This window comes from Stigmatopora argus, chromosome 16, assembly GCF_051989625.1.
Source record: "Stigmatopora argus isolate UIUO_Sarg chromosome 16, RoL_Sarg_1.0, whole genome shotgun sequence".
In the NCBI taxonomy this organism is placed as follows: domain Eukaryota; kingdom Metazoa; phylum Chordata; class Actinopteri; order Syngnathiformes; family Syngnathidae; genus Stigmatopora; species Stigmatopora argus.
Genome location: NC_135402.1, coordinates 6,091,400 through 6,101,380, shown reverse-complemented (window position 1 = coordinate 6,101,380; position 9,981 = coordinate 6,091,400). Strand labels below are relative to the sequence as shown.

Below are 9,981 nucleotides of genomic sequence, written 5' to 3'. Positions count from 1 at the left end.
CCCGGTAGTTCGCGAACTCTACGCACCAAGTACAAAAATTTAACAACATTAAAATACTGTTATATCGTGAACCGCTGTGGCTTGAATTTGTTCTCGGACATAGGGAAATATTAAAACTTTTATGCATGTGTTGCATCTTACTGCAGAGAATCACCTCAAATATTATACTTAAAACTTTCATTACACATTGTCCAACTTTATAGTTAATTTACAAACAATACAAAACACAAAATTGACTTTAACCTTTTATTATTCATAATATCCCATTTACATACATACAATATACACACTTCCACGATCAATCCGGGTTAGCACTGAAAGAAAACAAAGTGAAACAAGTGATTAAAAATAATATCATTTAGTATACACATTTGAAGTGCAGTATAGTCCCTAAAGTAAACCCTCATTATTATGATTTGTATAATCTTCCCCAGACATAAGAATGGGTCAGATGGGTAGTGATTAGTATAATCATTGGGATTTCATGTAAATCGAATAAAGTAGCACAGAAGTAACATCTACTTACTTTTCTGGTCAATTGACCCTACTTGCGTCGCAAGCTCATCATGGCATTGAAAATTAAAAGGTAATTTAACTCGTGCAGTGAAAACAAAAAAACGATTGGAAAATAAATAAAAACCCTGACACTTTAAAACGTTTACGTTCTCCATTCGAGTCAATGGATAATTTACGTTTGCAAATTAAAAAACTAGAAATTTTACATTTGCTATTGAACAGGTTGCCTAGCTGTGTTGCCGCCTCATGTACTTTTTCTTCTTCGCTTGCATTCAATTCTTCTTCGACGGTTAAAAAGCAGTTGCCTCACTGCTTGGTAAAGACGCGGGGCATTATGGGATATGCGCAAGTAGTCAATAAGTAATCAAAAATGCTATCGTGCTGATAATTACTATGTATAAAGAAGCAACATTATGAACAAAAATATCACCTTTGTGTTTGATTTAAATACATAAGCAAATACCTTTTTATTTTTATACAATTATCGACCTGTACACTTCCCCACAAGATTTTTGTACTACCGAGCTGATCCTAATAACAATGTTTTAAATTGACAGGAGATGAATAAAAGCATAAGAGACAACATTTTTGCCTTTTAAAGGTATTAAAAACTGGCATGTTATGCTGTGTTCCACCACATGTGAAAAAAACAAAAACAAACAAACAAACAAACAAAAAACCCACACTGCACAAAAAAACACAATTACTGCCAGTTTTGAGCAATATTTTGTGCTATTGGACTTTATATTTTTCCCAAAATATATGTCCTTTTATAAGCACAAGGACAGTTTAGATGTTTGGCCAGTATTTTGCCTTTTAAAGTCGTGCTTACATGCACAGATTCTGATTTTTTCAGTTAATAACAACAATCACAATTGTTATAATAATTAAGAGTGTAAGCAACAATATTAGCCCTAACTAATTACAAATAAGTGTCAAAATAAATATCAAAATCATGTCTTGTCTAGTGGGAGCACAAATTTACCATTTGACACCATGGTTTTGCATTAAAATGTCAGATAAGAAAAAGGAGAGCAGGACTGTATAAAAGGGGGGCAATAAAAGCTGGAAGTGCAGCGCTTGTTCGGTCCAAACATGAGCGTCTCTATTGTTTCAAGTGTATCTGTTTCAAGCCGGCCATTGTCCTCAACTAGATTGTTTTTTTTTGTATGGTATCCCACAACCTAGCTGTTGATGGCGGCGCAGTCCGCTTTAGCTTTGCCTGCTGAGTTGATGATACTCATGAGACAGTGTCCGAACTCTTCCAATATAAGGCGCTCAGCCTCCGCCTGAGGCTGCCGTGTCTGCTCCGCCCACTTGGCCTGCTCCAGGAGGCACTCGCACGTGGCTTCGAGTACTTCCTTTGTCACAAACGTGTATGGGAGCCTGGAGAAGAAGAAAGTTCGATTATGGAGGTAGAAGTTCAAATAAAATATGGTCACATTCACTTATTTGTTGTTCTCAAAGTGCGCTACTAGTATTACTTGTTGCACAAGGAGTCCTGATATTTTTGTTGCGAAAAATCCAGGCCTGTCAGAATTCATCAACAAATTGATTAGCAAGTATTTTGATAGTCGATTAATCGTTTCAAGACATTGACCTCATAATTGTCTTTTTTTTTTTTAGATATAATGTTCATTTTTTTGTTTAATTTAAATAAGAACAATACAATTCCTATTTATATACTTACTTATTACCTATCTATTTATGTCTAAAATGCCTTTCCTATTCCTGCATCCTCACCCTCTTGCTACTGTGACAACGAAATTTCCAGAATACGGGATGAATAAAAGTTATCCAATCCAATCCAATGGAAATATCAATTTAAAACGTATTTAAACAATTCATTAATGAAGAATGCAAAACGCCCAAATAATCCCCTTTTCTTAAATATGTCACCGTCTCATTTAATTAATGAAATATTGGCCAATATCCAATTTTGCTTAAGAAAACAACAGTCCATTGAATGGTGAATACTTGACTCCTATCCAAATCAACAGTACCTGCCACCGCCACTTGAGATCACCGGCGTGGTCCTCATGAGCAGGTCCGAGATCTGCGAGGAGAGCTTCGTCTTGGCCGCCGTTTGCTGCTGGACCCTCACCTCGGCGGCGTCTGCTAAATGCATGAGCGTCTTCCTCTCCGGGCTCTCCTCGAAGTTTTTGCAGCCGACGCACTTGCAGATGGACGAGCACATGATCTTAGCCTGGCCCGAAGAAAAAGAGGAGTTTGCACGGGACGTTGTGTCACGTTTGGCGGCGTCGGTGGCGGCGACGGAAGACGCACCTCGTAGCACTCGCAGTAATTTTTCAGGCAACCCGACCGTTTGCAGTTGCAACCTTTGCTGTGGCGCCGGTCCGACTCGCCTTCTTTACCCTTGCCGATTTTTGGCTTGAAGGCTTCCGGGTTGCGATCCAAACACGTCTGTGGTACACAACCGTCACATTAAATCAATTCCAAACAGATAAGGGGAAAAAAACCTCTAAACTAAAAATCTAAATTTCAGCATATCATCTACTTTTGTAGTAAACCGGCTAGTAAAAAAATATCAGAAAGACACAATAGGGTCCTCATTTAACCTAGTGGCCGTCAATGGCCATGAAAGATGAGCATCCAGTTTCCCACTATTAAATGAATTAAACATCTATCATTGCCAGTGGCAGGCCAAGAGTTAAATTCTATTGAAAAAACATAACTCCCACTGAAGTATAGTATCAGCCAATCGAATTCGGGTTATCCCATATTGCCCATTCCTCCTTGCAATGTCATTAATGCCCATTATCACATGCACTCGAGTCTATCAGTGTCTATTTGCACTGGTTTTGGTAATGTCACAAAAAAAGCACCCCTCATAAGCATTATCACTTTTTGTACTTATCTGTCCCTCTAAGGAAATGTATATTAATGTACTTTGGTTTATTGTGTTACTATTCGTGTAACCAATAATGTAATATGCACAGATTTCTAACAATAGTTATTAAACTCTGGTGTATATGATCCTACGGGTGCCATTGCCGAGTTGCGATTTACCTTGATGGCCTTGGAGCGGTCGGTCTCGTGCTCCAAGTTGTTGAAGCAGTTGTTGCAGTTGCAGTTGTTGCAGAACTCACCGTTTGCAAAGCAATCACAATATCTATCGGATTTAAGAGCGAAAAAGGTGCATGTTTTGGTAGTTGTAATCAACAAACAAGCAGCGGTCTCTTTTAAAACAAAGGCCGTATTCCAAGTGAGTTTAGATTCAGCGCAAGCCGTCGGAGTGAAGTAATGACAGTTATATTCTCATTTTTGGGTGCCAGAAGGGTTCACAGTGGCAAAATACAATGCAGTTATACTCACAGTTTGAGACACTGAGACTTGGTGCAGTTACAGGGTTTCCTCGGCCGTGTTGTTGCCTCTGCCGTCATGCTGCGAGGACAAAGCAACACTTAGGCTGGAGGTGTCATATTCATCTTTGACGAAGGGTCACATTGTAGTTATATTTTATCAAATTGTAATATGTTATATCAAATGAATCAACAACTGATTTATTATACATACTAATTACTTTTTTCACACTGCAGGTTTAAAATACAGGCTAATACAATGCACCAGAAAGAAAACAAGGAAATGACAAACAAATAGTTTTATTATGAGAAAGGCCTTAGCCCTTAGCTCATCCACTTTTGTTGGCTACACTTACCCATTGATCGGTAGTCGGGCCTGAGTCTGAACAGTGGCAGGGGAATTGGAAAATGTGGAGTTGTTAGCAAGGGTCGCGATGGGTGCCTGCTGAAGCTTCAACATCCAAAAGACAAACATAACCATCACAACTCTGAGTTTGACAACAAACGACTGCTTCAACATGAACCAAAAAAAACACCACCAACCTGCGTGACGTACTGTGCCGGATACATGGCGTAGCCCACGTTACCGCCGCCGGGGGCCGGCGTTAGGACGGTGCCCGGTGGGAGGTTGGCGAAGCTGGGTTGGATTTGTGGCAGCGCCGTGGCGGGCATGATGAGGCGCTGCTGGGTTGTTGACCCGGTGACCACTTGAGCGCCCGATGTCAGCGGCTTGGGTGCCATCTGCGGGCGATGCGCAGCGGTCATCGTGAGGCTCGTAAATGGGAAGGGACGGACGGAGGAGTCGGGCTTTACCTGCTTCACCGTCTGAGCCGTCACGATAGGGACCGACATCCTCACAGCACCTGTGCTGACCACCATGGGTTTTGCTGTAGGACATTTAGTATATACACACAAAATAAAACATTTAATTTATGGTAAAGTATCCTGAAATAAAGGTAGTACAATTGCTAATGTAAAGCTTTTAAAGTTTTCCTATTTTTTAATGGTGCAATTTTGACAACAGCAGGTGCCAGTATGTTACTGTAAATGTACGTTTTTAACAGCATTTTTTTTTATTCACACGCATGTTTTTTTCCACTTCTAGCTTCATTTACATAATGTTAAGCCGTGTTTAGATTGAAGTCAATAAAACAGTGTTATGCTTCACCTGGCTGCATAGCACTGGTGCTGGGCGCACTGGGCTGAATGTTACCACTCGCCGTGGTGGCGGTGACCAGACGAACGTAGTGGAAGCGACTTCCCGGCACCTGTATCTGCTGCATGCTAGGCTGGGCAGCCAGCGGGATGATGGTTTTGAACTGGGAGCCAGCCACCGCCACAGACTGGACCGCTTTGATATTCTGGGGTGAACGGAAAGAGGGTACAAAGACGACAGTTTAGGGAAAATGTTAGTTGTTCTCCAGATATAATGGACATAAACAAAACCTTTCAATGAGCATTGATTAACAATGTTGTCCCGTGAAATCAATGAACTTTAATCAGAGAATGAAGACTATTCTGACTCTTGAAATATATCTTTACCTGTCCTGCTGCCTGGCTGGCTGCGACCTTGACAGGCGACACCGACGTGGACTGTTGGACCGAGAGGATCTGCTGGCCCAGCGCCATGCTGACCGGCATCGTTATCGACTTCTGAGCCCCTCCGGAGGTTGGCGATGTCACGGAAACCATCGTTACCTGGAAGAAAAACAAAGAAGAATTCAGTCACAAATCTGTCTTAAAGTCCCTGTTTAAAGGCAAGCCCAAATGTCAAGTTTTTCAAACTGCTATTTTCTGCTCTTGAGTCATTGGTTTAGCAGCGCACGCTTGTAGTAATTGTCAAACCTGTAGTTTTTACCGTCCAAATCCTGGTGTCACATCAGAAGAAGAACCATTGGTGGCGTAGTTTTCAAAAGACATAAATTCAGTTTGCTACTTTAAGGCTGCTATGCACACAGCTAGCCACTTTCATCAAGCACAATTATATCGCCAGTAAAGGTTCAATCTGATGATTGATGCCATTACAGAAGAAGAAACTAAGGCTAGCTTTTGGTGATTTGACAGTTTAAATACAAACAAACATGCACATTGTGCTAAGATGAATGCAGACGGATGTTATCTCTGAGTAAAGATGGAGTTTTAGATGACTTCATTTGCTGCAAGCTATGAATCAAGGTACAGTAGATTCTGTTTTTTTTCTTCTTTGTAATTGTAGTGACCTGGTGTTTGAAGTTAAGTACCTTTTGTGGTTTCAGACTCCCTATGAACATTCCAGTGAGTCTTGAAAAAATATTTGGCTACCCTTACAGGCGGCTGCACGTGAATGAAAACAACGTTTTTTGATCAATGAGAAATTTTGTAAAAAGGTGGACTCTTCCGTCTTTACATTGGAGGCAGCACATGAGTATTTCTTTCTTAAATTGTATGAAATTTGTGTGTTGCATCTATTAGTGAGGCACACTCAATAGTAGTACTGAATTGACAGTCGCCACCTTGCTAGGGGTCTTGAGAGGAGAGATGGCGATCTTTTTTCCCGCAATGGTTTGGATGCTGGCGGTTGCGTTAAGCTGAGACTCGGTGAGTGTGATCGTCCGCTGAGGCATCGTTGGCGAATTCTGCGCCAGGACCCGTCCTACAAAATAGAAGGGGTATTAGCGAGGGAAGTGCTAATTGCGTGTTGATGATGGTCATCAACCCGCACACCAGCAATGATGGGAGCACCTGACGTTTGAGGACTCAGCACTTTGCTGTTCACCGGTTTGGTGATGATGAACTTGATGGGCGGAGCTGAAGACGCTGGTGTTTTCTTAGCAATCTGTTCACCACAAACGACCATGTTAAAGTCTTTCACTTAAATTGCCTGATGTAGTCATTCAGATCTAGCTACGATTTTCTTAAGATTAAAATGTGAACTCCCTAATCATTTATTTTAAAAATAATGTAAAATCTTTGCCCTAATCAAGCCCCAAAAAAGTGGTCCGCATACACATAGACACAATGTCAATGTCAGATGTAAACGACAAAACAGACCAAAACAAAAAGATCAGGCTCATGCAAAGATATAAATACATTGTAATTTGACCAAATATTAAAAGTGTTTATAGTGCCTTCTAAAATGACATTTTCACATTCAAAATACCATTTGAGTAAAAAAATTGTGCATTAACTAGTACGCTGTAGTATGGTTGGCAGTACAATATGATTATCGTCAAATTGCTAAACATTCTAAAGGCATTTTATTTGCCATTTTTGAGTTTTTTGTTTCTTCCCCAAGATGCCTGACGACCATCACATCCTTATTGCAATAATTGTACTTTTTAGCCTACCTGCACAGTCTTGAGCTGTTGCCCTTGTAAGGTAGTCATGTGACCGGCCACACCACCAACCAACGGCTTTAAATCTGTCCTTCCACCGACAGTCACCAACTTGATGGCTTTTCCGTCGGCCACTCCCCCCGCTCCTCCTGCCTTGGTGGCGGCGTGGGGCAGTTGCAGCACAAAGGCCTGCCCCGTTTTCCCTATTGTGCTCAACACAAGCTTCTGGCCACCCGAGGCCTGAGCCGAAGCCACCTTGTTGAGGATGATCTGATGATGGTTGCTGGCGGAGATGCTGAGCGGCGCAAGCTTCTGCAAGGCGCTCGTGGTGACCGTCGTCCCCGTGATGCTCTCTGTGGTCTTGGTGGTGGCGGCGGCAGTGGCCAGCGTCGGTCTCAGAGCAACGAGCGGGGAGGACAATCCCAAAGTGGCGACGCCGTCGCCGAGGAGTGCGCTTTCCGTCGACGTGCCGATGCGCTCCGGGTCTGTTTCCATGGCGACGGACACATCTTGGCTGGACTGAGCCACCTCCTCCATGTCCTCCATGTCCATGATTTCGTCAGGAAGGAGGCTGTTGAGTTCTGGCGACACCACGTCCATGTCGACGACGGCTCAGCACCCCGGAACACCTTTCCAAAACACAGCCACACATCTCACAAGTGAACAGTTATTCATATTCTTAGGTTCCTAAGGAACTTGTTACTTTGAGTGTGACTCACTCATATAATCACAATAACACTATAGACTTAATCGAGGCTGCTGATTTAACCCTACAATGCACAAATTTGGATTTTTTAAAAAGCTTATTGATTATGACTAAAATAGTCAAGGTCTTAAGCGTCAACTTTTCAATGACTGTCCATGAAAGGGTTAAAAACCTAACCTGACAGAGAAAAACATGCGATCGGTTTTAAGATTCCGCCCTCCAAAATTTGTTCAAAATCACTTTCAGACCTAAGCCAACAAAAAAATTATATTTGCCACTGTATTAACCGCTATGTGTGTTATTAAAGCCTGAAAAGTAAGCATAGATGCATTAATCAAGCGGCGTTGTGCTTTTGCGTAACCTTGAGCCGAATATAAACAAACTAGCCAAGCCACACATCTCGCAAAAAAGTCTCTCTTTTAGTGCCATCAAATATGATTTACCACTAACAGAAATGAGTTTGTCTATCACAATCGAGTTGTCGTCGTTTACAACCGAGACTGACAGCTGATTAGAAGCAATAAGCATCATCATGCACTGGCTGGATCTTTGTGTCTACCGCATCGAGGGGTCGCCGAGACCCCCGCCCTCGGCTGCTTTCGGACGAACAGTCGGGAAGTGATATTAATGATCGTATACGGAGATAAACGGTAAAATATTCTGATGAGGAATAGAAAGAGAGAAGACAATCTAGTTACTTGACTTTGTTACTATTTCAGGCCGGGCATGGATTTCGAAAGATCCGCCATTTTTACCTCGTCATCAGCCAGTTAGCTGCGCGGCTAATACTTAGCTCACAAATGGGAGGGTCTTTTGTCTTTTGCATATGAAAATAAATAAAAAATAAATACATAAACTGAAAAAAACACCACACAGTGGAGCTAAAGGTTTGCAAGTGAGATCTTGGCGCATAAAGGTACATTTAGCTTTCCGATAGCCTCCTCCTCATCTGTCACTGGAAATCATTCCGATAGTGGAAAACAAAACAATCTCGAGTCAAAGGTACGGACTCATGAACGTGACGTCTTTCACTTGCTTTCTTTTTAACTGGTTAGACTTATAACAGCCAGTTAAAATCTATTAAATCGCGTCTTGGGGGGGGGGAAATGTCATACAGACAGATCGGTTAAAAACAGAGCGTAAATACTCACTAGGAAAAATAACTAACGTTGACGGTAGATCAAAACAGTTGTTTGTCTACCAAAACAACCTCTCGGAAAAATCCCCCCTGCGGGCAGTTATAGCACATTAACGCCTGCTTTAGTTAACTCGATGTTGCCTCAGGATGCAAAACGAGTTGCCCGTGGACGATTGAGGGGGGCGGCCGGGTTGTCAGCCGGCCGGGCCCCAACATTAAGAGGCATCAACAACTGCTGTACTACTAGCAAACTTGCCGAGCTGGGCTAACCCAAGCTAGCTTCGACTCTACGTTTATTTTGTGCACATGAAAAACACCGATGCGCCTGGGCTTGATGCTGCTGTTTTCAACCGGTGCTGGGCGCGACCCCGCCGGGCCGATTTGCACTTACCTGAGTTATCTGGTGCGGGCCAGCGTTTTCGGGCGAATTGAAAAGAGCAAAAGACGATTGTTCAAAATAACGCGCCGAGCGCCATTCTTCCCTGACATTTCACAGGTCGGCCACGCCTTCATTGAGTGACGTAGTCGTGACGTCAGTCTTAAAGGTACAGTAAGCACTTGGCATGCAGTGGTTTTGTTTCCGGATATATTAACACAGATACCATATATGTAGCACTAGATATGGATGCGCTCTGCGGCTAACACGGACGGACGTCGTCACTTGTGTTAGCCACGTTGTGACAGAGCCACCCGCTACACATATCAGTTGTGTCTGAACTTTTTTTTCTTCAGAATACTAATCAAAGGTTCAATTTGAAATCCTTCATTTGTAAAATATAGGAACCGATTTAGGTAAAACATCGTTTTTAAATTGTATCGACTTATATTTGTTTTGAAGTAGTATTAACATATTGAGGTCTGGGGGGTCTAATTCAGTTTGACGCCCCAAATTGGGTTGGACGTCTGTCGCCGTCAATGGCAATAAAACATGATCCCTCATTGATTGCCAACCTTCCCAGTTAAAATTGATTTGATATCTGTGAC

The 9,981-nt window shown here is 42.3% G+C and overlaps 1 protein-coding gene across 2 annotated transcripts; it reads right to left on the bottom strand.

The window, feature by feature from the left end:
• Positions 1-232: 232 nt before the first annotated feature.
• On the bottom strand, positions 233-9,534 carry lin54 (lin-54 DREAM MuvB core complex component). 2 transcript variants are annotated; one of them, XR_013305611.1, is made up of 15 exons: positions 9,389-9,534; positions 7,166-7,782; positions 6,561-6,654; positions 6,332-6,471; positions 5,382-5,537; positions 5,008-5,200; positions 4,653-4,726; positions 4,383-4,580; positions 4,196-4,290; positions 3,853-3,921; positions 3,547-3,649; positions 2,803-2,940; positions 2,520-2,722; positions 527-1,902; positions 233-314 (listed from the first exon to the last, which is right to left on the bottom strand). XR_013305611.1 is itself a non-coding variant. In XM_077623127.1 (14 exons), the coding sequence occupies exons 2-14, from the start codon at positions 7,751-7,753 to the stop codon at positions 1,701-1,703; spliced, it is 2,253 nt and encodes a 750-aa protein (XP_077479253.1). In that variant the 5' UTR covers positions 7,754-7,782; positions 9,389-9,534; the 3' UTR covers positions 233-1,700. The 2 variants fall into 2 exon arrangements, 1 of the variants encoding a protein (XP_077479253.1); XM_077623127.1 differs by having other exon boundaries at positions 233-1,902.
• Between the last annotated feature and the right edge of the window lie 447 nt (positions 9,535-9,981).

What these genes read in the sequence shown, in the direction of transcription:
- lin54 (XM_077623127.1), bottom strand. Translation starts at nt 7,753, where the DNA reads ATGGACGTGGTGTCGCCAGAACTCAACAGCCTCCTTCCTGACGAAATC. An exon ending in GCTGAGTCCTCAAACGTCAG is followed by an intron (nt 6,472 to 6,560) that starts GTGCTCCCATCA and finishes TCTATTTTGTAG; the next exon opens with GACGGGTCCTGGCGCAGAAT. An exon ending in GCCCGACTACCGATCAATGG is followed by an intron (nt 3,922 to 4,195) that starts GTAAGTGTAGCC and finishes TTGTCCTCGCAG; the next exon opens with CATGACGGCAGAGGCAACAA.